Source organism: Numida meleagris, chromosome 17 (assembly GCF_002078875.1).
Source record: "Numida meleagris isolate 19003 breed g44 Domestic line chromosome 17, NumMel1.0, whole genome shotgun sequence".
Taxonomy (NCBI): Eukaryota; Metazoa; Chordata; class Aves; order Galliformes; family Numididae; genus Numida; species Numida meleagris.
This window is the reverse complement of record NC_034425.1, coordinates 4,153,807-4,166,643: the sequence shown is the minus strand read 5'-3', so window position 1 is coordinate 4,166,643 and position 12,837 is coordinate 4,153,807. Positions and strand designations below refer to the sequence as shown.

General features: G+C 57.0%; 3 protein-coding genes across 8 annotated transcripts in view; 2 read left to right on the top strand and 1 right to left on the bottom strand.

Moving 5' to 3' along the window:
• LOC110407194 lies at nucleotides 561-6,851 on the top strand. 5 transcript variants are annotated; one of them, XM_021414588.1, is made up of 16 exons: nucleotides 561-700; nucleotides 919-1,026; nucleotides 1,113-1,185; nucleotides 1,624-1,780; nucleotides 1,856-1,901; nucleotides 2,264-2,322; nucleotides 2,402-2,437; nucleotides 3,388-3,440; nucleotides 3,658-3,790; nucleotides 3,870-4,066; nucleotides 4,157-4,202; nucleotides 4,286-4,351; nucleotides 4,930-4,989; nucleotides 5,067-5,149; nucleotides 5,404-5,498; nucleotides 6,410-6,851. In XM_021414588.1, the coding sequence occupies exons 1-16, from the start codon at nucleotides 664-666 to the stop codon at nucleotides 6,442-6,444; spliced, it is 1,284 nt and encodes a 427-aa protein (XP_021270263.1). In that variant the 5' UTR covers nucleotides 561-663; the 3' UTR covers nucleotides 6,445-6,851. The 5 variants fall into 5 exon arrangements, 3 of the variants coding, with proteins under 3 accessions (XP_021270263.1, XP_021270264.1, XP_021270262.1); XM_021414589.1 differs by having other exon boundaries at nucleotides 1,621-1,780; nucleotides 2,264-2,298; XM_021414587.1 differs by having other exon boundaries at nucleotides 1,621-1,780.
• LOC110407196 (histone H3.3) lies at nucleotides 7,770-9,338 on the bottom strand. The gene is made up of 4 exons (XM_021414590.1): nucleotides 9,190-9,338; nucleotides 8,577-8,719; nucleotides 8,343-8,496; nucleotides 7,770-8,250 (listed from the first exon to the last, which is right to left on the bottom strand). Exons 2-4 carry the CDS (start codon nucleotides 8,702-8,704, stop codon nucleotides 8,122-8,124), a joined length of 411 nt encoding a protein of 136 aa, XP_021270265.1. The 5' UTR covers nucleotides 8,705-8,719; nucleotides 9,190-9,338; the 3' UTR covers nucleotides 7,770-8,121.
• The window catches only part of UNK (unkempt family zinc finger), a 41,280-nt gene continuing 40,941 nt past the window's right edge, over nucleotides 12,499-12,837 (top strand). The window contains exon 1 of one of the 2 annotated variants that reach the window (XM_021414583.1): nucleotides 12,499-12,735. In XM_021414583.1, coding sequence (XP_021270258.1) covers nucleotides 12,638-12,735 — 98 coding nt within the window. In that variant the 5' untranslated portion in view covers nucleotides 12,499-12,637. The remainder of the gene's footprint in view (nucleotides 12,736-12,837) is intronic. The other variant, XM_021414586.1, reaches the window with a different exon arrangement.

Below are 12,837 nucleotides of genomic sequence, written 5' to 3'. Positions count from 1 at the left end.
CGCTCCGCCCCGCTCCGGGCACGATCGGCCCCGGCGGCGGCGGGATTCGAACCCGCGGATCTGAGCGGCGGGAGAATGCGTGGGCCCCTTCCCGGCTGCGTGCGTGTCCCGCAGGAGGGACGCGCTCCCATAGATGCGTTATGTCCGTCTATAGCCGCATCTATGTCCATATCTATACCTATATAGCTATCTGTACTTTCTATTTCTTTTATTACCTACTATATCATTATCTATTATTATATATCTCTTTGTATATGATACATATCTATACATACCTATGACTATACATCTATGTATATATAAATATATACACAATAACAGAGAATACACTAACACAGAGATATATACCTATACTTACATAGATGTATATATATATAGTGCACGTATAGGTTTAGATCTATGTATACGTACACAGTTAACATACCCTACCTATAGCTCTGCCAACACCTGTCAGTTTTTTTTTTATTACCTGTCTCTATCTATCCATATCCCAAAGCCTGTTCTTCATACATATGCACAGACAGGTGTGTACGTTTCTCCTATATACATAGCGATCTACGCCGACGTGTCACACGCGCACATACACCCACGGAGCCGCGCACCTGCGCTGGGTGTGCCCCCCCCGGGCCGGGCGGTGCCTCCCGGCTGCGCTGCTCCGGGCCCATGGCCGCCAGGGAACCGCTGCTGAGCGCCCTTAAAGGTGAGCGTGGGGCGGGGGGGGAGGACCCTATAGCACGAGGTGTCCCCCTGGGGGTGTCCCATTAGAGCCCCCCCCGCAGCATGACTCGCTGTTTGCACTGCGCTGTGCCTCGCTGGGAGGAAGTTCCCCTGACTTTCCAGCGGGTTTCCTCCTGCTCGGAGCTGGGCTGCCCCAGTGGGACTCCCGTGGGCGCAGCTCTCATTCCCCCCCCCCCATAGGCGCGGTGCTGCGGATGCGGGCGGACCGGGCTCCGTGCACCGACGCTTCCCCGCACCTGGCGGCCGTCTGCGCGCTGCTGGAGGGTGCCCTGCGGAAGGGGCTGCGACGTGAGTGGCACCGGGTGGAGGGGGGGGGGGGAGAGACGCGGGGCCGTGCGTGTTGTCGAGGCCCCTGCCTTGGTTTTGTCCTGCAGAGCCGCTGTGGGGCTTCGGGAGAAGGGATTACTGGCACTGCCTGGAGCAGCTTCACCCCGGGGAGGGCGGGAGGTGAGCGGGGATGGAGGGGAGGCGGGGGGGGCACGGTGGGGTCTGTAGAGTGCGCTCAATCCCAAACCCCACAGAGCATGAAGGCTCCTCCAGGGGTTAAACCTTAAAGCGCTTCCCCTTTCCCTAAGCAGACTGAATCCCCAAACCCACCGTGCTGCCCCGTGGGTTAAACCCCAAACCCTTCCCATCTCCCCAAGCAGATCGAATCCCAAAGACTGGATGTTCCTCCGCACGTTAAACCCCAAAGAACCCAAAGGCTCCCCTGTGTGTTAACCCCCAAACCATTCCCTTCTCCCCAAGCAAACCAAATCCCAAAGACCACGGAATCTGCCCCGTACGTTAACCCCAAACCCTCCCCTCTCCCCAAGCAGACCGAATCCTATCACCCCTCCATGCTCCTCCATGTGTTAACCCAGACCCTCCCCTCTCCCCAAGCAGGCCGAGCCCTGTCTCCAGCAGCCTCCACAGAGCCTCCACCTGCACGAAGGTGCTGACGGTACAGGGCCGTGGCCGCTGCTTCCTGCGCTCAGCCCTGCAGGGCAAGGTGCTGGCAGTGGCCGTGCAGCAGCTGGTGCAGAGCCCCCGGCTCCTGGAGGTGCGACACGCGTGGGGTCTGCTGGGTTCCCGGTGGCACTGCGGTGGCCTCACGGAGCTTTCCGCTGTGTTTCAGTTCTACGACCCGTCGAGCTCCATCCTGGGCAATGAAGAGCTGCGGGGTAAGAGGGGGTTCCAAGCTCGTGGGTTTTATTTTTCCCTGGGAAGAGCAATCTTGCAGCAAGGATGCTCTGAGGGGTGTCAGGCTGTGCGGTCCCTGCACCCCTCAGGGGACCAGCCCAGGGTGACAGCCTTTAGCCTTGGCTTTGATGAATAACACTGGGTTAACAGCCCCCTAAGTGCAGGTACAGGAGGCTGCGAGGGCCGGCTCTGGGTGCTGCTGGGGTGAATTTGGGGGGTTGCTCCCTACAGCATCATTGGTGATGCTGCAAATGGCTCCATTTGGACCTTGGCCGTATCCCTGCGAGACCACAGCGACTGGGACCCAGTGGTACTACTGCCTCTATCCCTTCTCCCCCTGCAGAGCCTTTCCTCTCACTGGTGCTGGTGCTGATGGAGGTGGATTTCTCCCTGGACCTGCAGGTGCAGGGATGAATGGTGGGGTGGGGAGCACGGCCCCTTCCTCGCCGGCACCAACAGCACCGCGCTGCTTTGTTCGCAGAACTGCAGCTTCTTGGATGAGAGCTGGCTGCTGCCGGTAAGCGCTCCCTGCCGCCGCCTGCTCCGGCCCTTGCTGGGATGTCAGATGGGGAAAGCAAGGAACGTTTGGGGTTGGAGGGATGGCAGCACGGCTCCGGCCATCTGCAGTTGTAGGGATGCATGCGGAGCTGCCTCTGTGCCGGGGTTGGAGCGTGCTGGGTGCCTGCGCTGTCACCAGGCGCCGATCCAGGGTTGCCCTGGGGGTGTAGGACCGAGCCAAGCAGCACTGACATAGATGCAGCTTCCCCGTGCTGCCTTCCCGGCTTCCTTGCCAAAAAATCACCATTTTTCTGGGCTGACACACAACGCCTGTGCCAGTTGATCTTGCTCTTGTGTTTGCTCAATGAAATATTTGTGCATTCCGAGGCTGCGAGCAGCAGGGATGCCTTGATGGCTCCCAGAAAAAAATGAAGAGCATCCCTCTGCCGCCTTTTTAACCCCCAAATAAATCCCGAGGAGTAGCCCAGCGCTGGGTCTGTGGCTGCGAGAAGCACACACGTGTGGTCAGGAGGCAGAGCTGCTGCCTGATGGCATTCATGCCTCAGTGGGCACGAGTGCTCCCAGCTGAACCCGCCGCATTTCAGGGCTCTGAGTAATGCGATGTGACAGCGAGCACTGCTGTGAGCAGCCCGGGGCAGGGGCAGGGGCTATGTGGGGTGAGGGAGGGGGCTCAGAACTCATTTATGAGGCTCACTTTTAGCTTTAGGGTCGCATCTGCTGGGATCTGTGTCTCCAGATCTGAGCCCAGCAATTAAGGATGGGATGGGGACAGGAGGCCACTGATGGTCCTCATCCATCATCAGATGTTGGGGAGCAGCTCCCGAAGCCCTGGTTTGGTTTCTGTGCCAGAAGTGACCCCCAGGGAAGGGTCCCCATGCTGCCCCATCCTGGTCACACTGGATGTCCTGTGGCTTTTCTATGGCTGCTGTCACAGCTGCTCTCTTCCAGGTGTGCGTCACGTATGAGACAGTCCCGTGCCGAGCGCTGGGGATGGTGGTGAGGTAGGAGCCATCAGGATCTGGAGACCCAGGCAGCCCCAGAGCTGAGGCTGTGGATGTCTGTGGTGCTTTTCTCCTCCACTGGTTCCCTATCCATGGGGTGGTTGTCCCTCTGTGTATGGGCGAAATGCTGCAGATGGCACAGAAGGGCTGGGGGGGGGGGGGGTGTAGGAGCAGGTTGGACTCTAGGGCTGAGCTGCAGTTTGGACGCACCCCCCAGGTACGTGGACGGCCGTGTTGTTGTTATTGAGGTGCTCCCTGGGAGCCAGGCAGAGGTGGATGAGGTGGTGCTGGCTGGGGACGTCCTAGATGAGATCAATGGGTGCTCCCTGAGGAACGCCTACAGCGGGCAGGTGGGTGGCACGACTTCATCCTCCCCGCGATCCTCCCTTTGTGCCTCCCCCTGCGTTCTTCTCCCATCCTCCTCTCCAGGCTGGGACGATGCTGCAGAAGCTGAAGGGACAACCACTGAGCCTCCGCGTGCTGCGGTGGCAGGGGCACGATGGCGAGGTCTACGAGCCCCTGCTGCCTTACTTGGAGGCTGTGAAGGAGAAGGAGCCCCGCTTCCAGCTTCAGCGTGGCCCCCGGCGCTGGGATGAGGGGGAGAAGCAGAGGGTGCAGGGGGGCAGGTAGGGCTGGCACTGGGAGGTGAGGGGGCTCTGAGCACCTCCCCCAGCAACAAGCAGCAGGGGAGGGTGCATGGGTCCTTTTCTCCCCAGGCTGCTCTACAACCTGCAGTACCTGGGCCGGATCGGCGTTGGGATGGTGAGGAGATGGGCAGAGATGGGTTGTATGTGTTCTGGGCTTGTTTTTATGTTCTCATGGGTTATTCCTTCCTGCTGTTTCAGTTCGGAGGCAAAGAGGTGCTGCAGAAAGCCATCCCTGCTGTGCTGGAGAGCTGCTCGGCACCATGGGTGAGCCATGGGCAGCGGTGTGTGCCCAACTGGGAAACTGTGGGGAAGCTGAGGCTGGCACTGGGGCTGGAGCTGCTGGAGCCTTAAGGGGGTTTTCATGAAATTGGCAAAGAGGGCAGAGCTCGGCCCTGGGCTGGGTCCTGGGTGCACACGGGCAGAGCATGGAGCCAGCCCATGGGTGCTCATCCTCTGCTAATCCCAAGCTGGTGGCCTGAGAGCAGGGACCCAGCCACGATGCTGCTGTGTCATGGATGCACCGTGCTGGAAGGTCCATGGAAGACTGGAGGTCCATGCATTTTCATCCCACTTTTCCTCTTGTTTGTTTGTTTTCTTCTTTCTTTCTTTTTAACCCCACATCTGAAGCACAATGAAGTTGCTCTCTTAATTTGCAGTCTGTCTCCCCATCACACCAGCAACAGGCAGCTCCATGAAACAAGCTGCACTGCAGTTCATCACTCTGCTTTTGAATTATCTGCCTCGCAAGCGATCTTATTAAAAATAGAGCTCAGGTGCTGTGATCACTGGGGCTTTTTTTTTTTTTTTTTTTTTCCTCTTTTTTCCCCTTTTCTCCTCTCCAGGAGGTTTTATTTGATGTGAAGGAAACAGAAATCCTTGTGCAGGAGAAGGCTTCTCCCAAGGTGAGCGAGGGGCTGGTCCCCAGGGGCCTGTTTCTGGCTCATGCATTGAGTTGCAAAGCCCCTTGTCCCCAACACAGGTCCTGTTCCGCCACCCCTATCCTTCAGTCTCCTGCGTGGGACGCTGCCTCCAGACCAGCAACGTCTTTGCCTTCTGCATCGTGTGAGTGCCCTTGTGCGTGGATCCCCCTCCCCGCAGCTGAGTGGGGGCAGGGAGCCCCAAGGGTGGTGGTGGGGGGGGAGGGCTGCTGCATTGCTACGACATCGCTTTGGCCAACGTGGGGCTGAAATCGAGCATCCCACTCCAATGCAGGGATGCAGAGGGATGCAGGTGTTAGGAGCACAGGGCTGAGGCTGCTCGTGGGGTTGCTCTGAAATGCTCTCGTTGCGGGCTGCTGCATTTGTTTCCATATTTAGCGCTTCCCCAGGGAGCCCCGGGGGGAGCACGTTTGACTGCCTGGTGTTTGCATCGAGCTCCGAGCAAGAATGTGAGGAAATCATCAAGAGAATTGGTAAGGGAACGCTTTATTTCTGCAGATATAATTACAGTAAAACGCGGAGTACCGAGAATTGCCATTCCATTCCGCCGCATGCCAGAGCTAACGTAGTAATCTCAACAAAAGAAATTGAGATGAATGGATACTTTGATAGTTTGGGGTTGGCTTTCTTTGTTTTGATTTTTCCTTAGCTAGGCCGTTATTTTAAGTAACAGCTTCCAGGCATACCCAGATGTTTCATTGTTTCCGCCGAGAACTTGGAGGACGCTTTTTGTTTTCGAGGGATGTGATTTTTACAACGTCCTTCTCCTCCAGGAGCCCAGCCCGCTCCTGCAATCTAACACCAGCCCAAGCGTTAGTCGATCTCATCACTTCAGCTTTCTATTTTCGACTTGCCTAAATGCAAACTATGCTGCTCCCTGGGTTGGGTGACCCTCGGGGCTCTGGTGGGACGCCCTTGCCACGCGTCCCCCCCGGCAGGCCGTGCTGTCAGGACGCAGGGGCCTCGCTGCTCTGCCTGGGACCACAGCCTGGGCTTCCTCGTCCAGCCCAGCTCCCTGCCTGGGACCACAGCCTGGGCTTCCTGCTCCATCCGTGCCTGGCAGGTGGCTGAGCAGTGCCCAGGGTTTAGAGCTGGCCAGCTCAAGGTGCTGAGACGCCACAGCCCGTCCCTGCTCAGCGCCGTGAAGCAATTAACGTCACGTTTTAGATGCAGTAAATCTTTTTTTTTTTTTCCCCTACCCGTTTAGCGGCGAGGAAAAAGAAGTGTTTAAAACCTCATCCTCGGTCACTCAAAAACCTTTTTAGCAGATGGAGCAAACACGGGCGCTGCTTAATGTGTTTATCAAGTATGGCTGGAGCAGAGTAGGAAGGGGTGCTGAGGATGTTGTGCAAGAGCCCGGGGTAACGAGCGCTTGTTTCTCCAGCTGCAGGATTTAAACACACCGAGTGGTTTGTCTGATAAGGGAGGGCTGTGGCTCGGCTCTCCCCCTGCTCTGGTGACCCAGCTGTGCGAGGTGCAGGCTCTGGCTCCTCCGCCTGGAGTGAGGAAGCTGTTTTTATACTTACCAGGACATGGCTGTGAAAGGAAGTGTCACAAATGCATCTGGTCTTAAAACAATTGCGTGTCTAGGCCAGTGCTGGCTTACTGCCTGCTTTTATAGATGAACTACTGCTTTTCTTCCTCCTAAAATGCCCCTTTGGATTTCTTCATTGAAATAAATCAAGATGGACTAGCTTATGCTACTCCCTGTGTAACTTCTGACTCTGCTTTAGCCTTACTAGCATAGCCTGTTCTTAAGAACTGGCCTAACAATGTAATTTGCATATTAATTACCTGTTTCAGCTGTAGTCAGAGCAGCTTTCCCCTACCCCAGCTTAAGGTATGGCTGTTCCCAGAGACACGACTGAGAAAAGCAGAACTGTGAGCAGAGAGCCTGAGGGGTTCTCCTCAAGTGAAGGTTTATGTCTCACCCTGCTTCATCAAACAAGCTTAGATGGGAGATGAGAATCGAGCAGGCCCCTTCAATTTGCTTAGCAGCCTGTATGAGATCTCTGGGTGTGTAAGTAGTTTTTCCACTTGCCTACCGTCCTGCACTGCCATTCTCACCCTGGGCTTAGTCACAGGAAGCTGGGAGAGGCGCAGGGCTGCGCTCCCACGGCCTGTGTCCTGCTCACAGCCCTGCCCTGATGCTGCTGGATTCACTTCAGGCAGGCCAGGCACAGCACTGCAAAGAAAGCCTCCCTTAAATGTGGGCGGAAGGGGGGAAAAAAAAACAGAAGTTAGTTCTAAAGCTGGGCCTATACTGTTGATGCTGATAAGCAGTTAGGCTTTAAACAAAAGAGCCCCACATTGAAGCCCTGTCAGCCTCCTGGCTGAGCAAGAGATGACTCAGGCCTCCTGAAAACACCAAGGGGAGCCAGGGTGAGGCATCGCTCCATTGGAGGAAAGCTAAGTTGCCCCAGCAGCAGCCCAGTACTACATGCATCTACTGCTAACAGACTGGAGCCAGGAATAAGCTTCTCCAAGCCCATACAAACCAAATGACAAAGACTCCTCGCATGTGAATGTAAAACATTTAATTTAAAAATGTTGACACTACAATATATAAAATAGCTATTATAAATGCACATAGTGTATTCTATAGCTGCCAGGTTTACTTTTTTTTTTAGGAAACTGTAAGTTACACTGTGGTTAAGAGTTGTAGTTTCACCCTCTGAAAAAGTCCACATTTGATCACAGTGATGTATGGTCAGACTAACAGCCCCAATTGTTAAACACTTGGATCAAGTCATAACCAGTTTTATTGCAAAAGGACCCTGTACACATTTATATCAATTCTAGTACCTTACAAGTTTAGCTACCCAACAAGTCATTAACATACAGAAACATGCATGAGAAGCAAGAAAGATCACCCATCCCTTCTGCATATTAGCAACTTGTCACTCCTGAGCAACAAGGCTCACATCACTGAGGTTTATGTGAACAGTCACTTTTAGCATTCATCCTGAGTGAAAGATGGAATGACTTAAGTACAAATGCAACATATTATAAACAATTTCTTACAAAAAAAGTCACAAATTAAAACCAAAGTATTTTACAGAATTTACTACAAAACACCATAAAAACAGCCTTCACTTAAGCTCTCTCTCCCCGTATCCTGCGAGCCAACTGGATATCTTTGGGCATGATGGTGACTCTCTTGGCATGGATGGCGCACAGGTTTGTGTCTTCAAACAGACCCACCAGGTACGCTTCGCTCGCCTCCTGTTTCAAGAGGACAAGAAGAAACGTTAGAACCAACGGCAGAACCTTTCAGCGAAGCACGCTCCGCACCGCGAGCGGGCCACCAGCACTACCTGCAGCGCACCGATGGCCGCGCTCTGGAACCTCAAGTCCGTTTTGAAATCCTGGGCGATTTCCCTGACCAGCCGCTGAAAGGGCAGCTTGCGGATCAGCAGCTCCGTAGACTTCTGGTAGCGACGGATCTCACGGAGAGCGACGGTGCCCGGCCTGGGTGGAGAAGGAGGGAGCGGTGAGGCGGGGCACGGCAGCGGCAGCCGGGCCGCAGCGCAGCACGCCGGCAGCCTTACCTGTAGCGGTGAGGCTTCTTGACGCCGCCAGTAGAGGGAGCGCTTTTCCGGGCCGCCTTGGTGGCCAGCTGCTTGCGCGGAGCCTTCCCCCCGGTGGACTTGCGGGCGGTCTGCTTTGTACGGGCCATTTTTTTCTCACTTACCTACGAGGACACGCACGCGTGAGGTACGGCCCGGTTCTCCCGAGCCACTCGGCAGCCCGACCCGCCGGGCCCTGCGATGCGGCGCTCCCCCCGCGTTCAATCCCTTCCAAGCCCCAGAAGCGGCAGATGCCGGCGGGCCGCCCCCTCCCCCGCCGCTGAGGCGGGCAGGCGGCCAGCGGCCTCCCCCGGGAGGAGGAGGAGTCACGGTTCCTCCTCCGCCCCCGCTCCGCGTTGTGGCCCGACCGCTCCCCTCCCCGGGGGAAGCCGACTGAGTCACGCCACCTCCTTCTTCCTCCCGGGCCGCCCCGGAGAAGCGGGGGGATGGGAACCGGCCGTGACTCAGGTCACGTAGGCAAGGCCCGACCCGTCCGCCCAGTTTAAGAAACAAAAAAAAAAATAAAATTCAAGGCCTCCAAAGGCCGCGCAGCACCGCAGCCCACCGCAGAACGCGCCCGGTGTGAGTGACTTACCTCTTAGAGAAACGGGACGCACCAGCGCCGAGATCGCCGCGCACCGAAGCCTGCGCCGCTCCGACCACAACCAACTACGTAGACAACTACCCCCTCACTGCGCCCTCCCCGCCGCGGGGACGCACTTTTTATAGCGGGGGCGGCACACGGCGCGGTGACCTCACAATGCCTGGAAGCAGCGCGCCGCTCGATTGGCCGGGACCTCCGCCGGCGCCGTGACGTCACAGGACACAAAGGCCGTGCTCCTGTTCCTTGGCTCTGATTGGGTATCTGCCCGGCCGCTGATTGGTTGTTAAAGTCGGCGACCGATTGGATATTGTGAGACGAGTAGAGGCCAATAGACGGCGGGCGAGCGCTCTGCGCGTTGATTGGACGAAACAGGGCACGGTTTGGATCCTACCCTTTGTTGCAAAGCTCCACAATGGGAAGTCAATAGGAGCGGGGCGAGCGGCGGCGGGGCGCGGCGGGGCGCCGGGGCGGCGGGCGGCTGACTCCTGGCTCCCCGGGCCTCAGCGGGCGGTCCCGGTGCGGGGACTGCTTGGCCCCGCCGCCTGCCGGCCCGCCCCCCGGCCCCGCCACGAAATGCCTTTCGCGGCGTGCGGTGCGGAGACTGCGAGCGGCAGGGCCGGGCCGCGCCGCGGGGAATGGCCGGGACCCCCCTGGCCGTGGGGACAACGGGGACACGCAGGCGCCAGGCGCGCGCTACGGGCTGGCTCGGGCCGGTGTCGGAGGAGAGAGGTGGAAGAGCTTGTTGTGTGGGCTCGCGAGGGGACTGCTCTGTCCGGCACCGTGCAGCCCCAGCACCATAGTGGCGCTTGCAGCATCCGTCCTCTGGCTTTATGAATGGGAGCAGCTGTGTTGTGGGATAGGGACGCTTGCCACAGGATTTGGTTTTGAATCGGGGCAGTGCTACTGATGTGTCGTGTCGCCCTCCAAAAGGCACCACTGCTCCCTGCCAGCCGGAACGTCACCCTGGGACGTGCGTGTCCTGGGGGAGAGCCTAGGAGTATGCAGATGCTGCAGCTGGGCCCCTCTGTGCTGCTGTTCTCCACCTCCCTAAAACCACGTTCCCACTCACTTTGTGGGTTGTCTTCAAACTCCAAAGCTAACTACAAAGTTTTGGGAAGTAGGAAACCAGAATCCATATAATGCCTGTTGGTTGCAAGTAGGAAGATAATAGCAATTAAGTGAAAAGTTGGTGTATTTTGGGGGGGGTGGCTCCCTTGAGTTGTGCCTTGCTGTGTGTTGTTACTTCATTATGTTTGCCGCAGATGCTGGGGGTGGAGGCAGGTCCTGCCCCCATGGTCAGGAAGAACAGGTCCCAAATGCCCCGCAGTTGTAGCACGCAGAACATGAAGCGAACACAAACAGCCACTCCCGAAGGTATCTGCACTCAGCGCGCAGATGCGACCAGGCAGACTTTGCACGAGGTTTTGCATCCTCCCCAAATGCCTGCATCCCTCAGGCCAATGCCTAGTGCAAGAGGCAGAGCGGATCTGTGGCAGCTCCGCACGTAGTACCGAGCGTTCCATGCTTCTCCCCTTCCTGGCAAGTCAAGCAATGCGCTCCAGCATGGTGCGACAGGACTGTCACATGCAGCTGCTGGGGGGGATGCAGCCTCACATGCATCTCCTTCACCCCCGACCGCCTTTGCAGGTTAATTTTCTCTTTGGTCCTCGTGAAGAAAAACATGAATTACTTCTTGGAGACGAAAAGCAGCACAGCAATAGGATGGCCCAGGAGGTGCGTAAACAATCATTTGCATTTGACGTGGTTTGGAAAATTGAGACCTGAAATAAAGAGCTGCCCTTCAGTCTGAGCTGTTCATGCTTAGGAAAAAACAAATCTAGAAATCTGTTCTGATAACTTCATGTATTTTAAAATTGATGTTTCTAGAAGCATACGATACTATTGCTAACATGAGGGGACCGGAGCATGGTGTTTGTTACCAGGAGTCGAGAGGCATTGCTCCTCAGATATTTCCTCTCCCATTTCTCTAGCAACGATTGCTTACAATTCTAATTTTAGATACCTTTGAGCTTTGTTCTCTTGGAATTAAGACTGGAGAAAAGCTGTACATCCCAGTAGGTTAAACAGAGGATGAGGAAAAGGCATTTGCAGCAAAGCTGAGGAGAGCAAATGAACACTTTGTGTTAGCAAAGATGTGTGCATAGACAGAGGTAAGTGCACCCAGGGCACACATAGCTGCATACTCTGAGCACTGTCACCTGGCAGAGTGCTGTGTGTTTCTGACTGCGAAACAGAAGAGAGCTGAAGAGGAAGCAGTGTCTGCACTGGCTTGTCAAGTAAACAGCAGCACACAATGCCTGGAGTCAGTGCTTTCCGAACCCCTGTGCATGACTTCAGCGTTAGTAGCTGTTTGTTGAAGGTCTTTTTCCTGCAGCTTCATCGCTGGCGGTGTTTGTGCATTGGACACAAAGATGCATACACATAGGTATTAAGTGAAGTACTTCCACGCATACTGACTTTTCTTGAAAAGTTGCCCAACGTGACCAGAAGCTGTGTAATTACAGTGCTCCAGCCTCCTGGGGAGGAGTGGTACGTGAATATGGTGTTGGTGGCATATGGCTGAGTCCTGCAGATGCAGGGAACGAGCTGCCTGCAGCCCGTCCCACAGCATGGTCAGTGCTGCACCACTGTGAGCGGTGATTCAAGGAGCGATTTGCCTCAGTGGCACAGACCAGAGTTTATTATTAACACCACCCAACCCCTGCCAAAGATTAAAAAAAAAAATAAAAAATGTTTGCCATTGAAATCCTTGGTGCCCTTTACCATGCAGCCAGAGCACTGGTGAGTGAAGCTGTCCCGTGTGGTGCAAGGGATCAAAGTCCCAGCAGAGCGGCTCAGTGCTTCCTGTGGGGTGAGGTGGCATTGTCTGGGAGGCTCCGTGTCGGGCACGGCCGGGCTGAGGTGCGTAGGCCTGAGCTGACCTGGAGTCCCTGAGGGTTTTGTGTCACCTGCCCTGAGGTAGGCCGCTAGCTGCTCCCTGGATCCTCTTCCTCACCTTCCTCCTCGTCATATTCCTCCGCTTTATCTTTCTCCACATCTTCCTCCTTCACAGCCCAGGCCCCATCGCAGGCCCGGGCCCAGGGGTAGGCCGCAGCCATGGGCCCCCGCCGCCGGGGGGCGCCGTCGCGCTCCGCCCCGGACTGCAACTCCCGTCGTCCCCCTCGCGGCCGGAAGCAGCTTCCCCCGCCGCCGCGGGGCGCCGCTGGGAGTTGTAGTCCCGACTTCCCGGAAGTCGCCTCGGGCCGCGTCCCGGGTTGGCGGAGAGCGCGCGCGCGGCCGGACTACAAGTCCCACCCCACCCCGCGCACCGGGGCGGCAATGGCGGCGGCGGCGCCTGCGCGCGGCGCCCTCCGTGCGGACCGCGCAGAGTGAATAATAAAGGTCTCCTCGGCGGGAGCGGCGGCGGCGGGCAGGAGGCATGTCCAAGGGCCCGGTGGCGAGCGGCCCTGCCGCGGCCGGGCCGGCGAACGCCGCCAGCGCGCTGCAGGCGCAGCCCGAGAAGCCGCAGCACTACACGTACGTAGCGAGAGCTCCCCCGCCGCCGCCGCCCGCGCGCCAACACGCGCCTGACGTCAGCGTGCGGCACGCGCCGAGCCCCGCGCACCGCCTCGCGCCGCA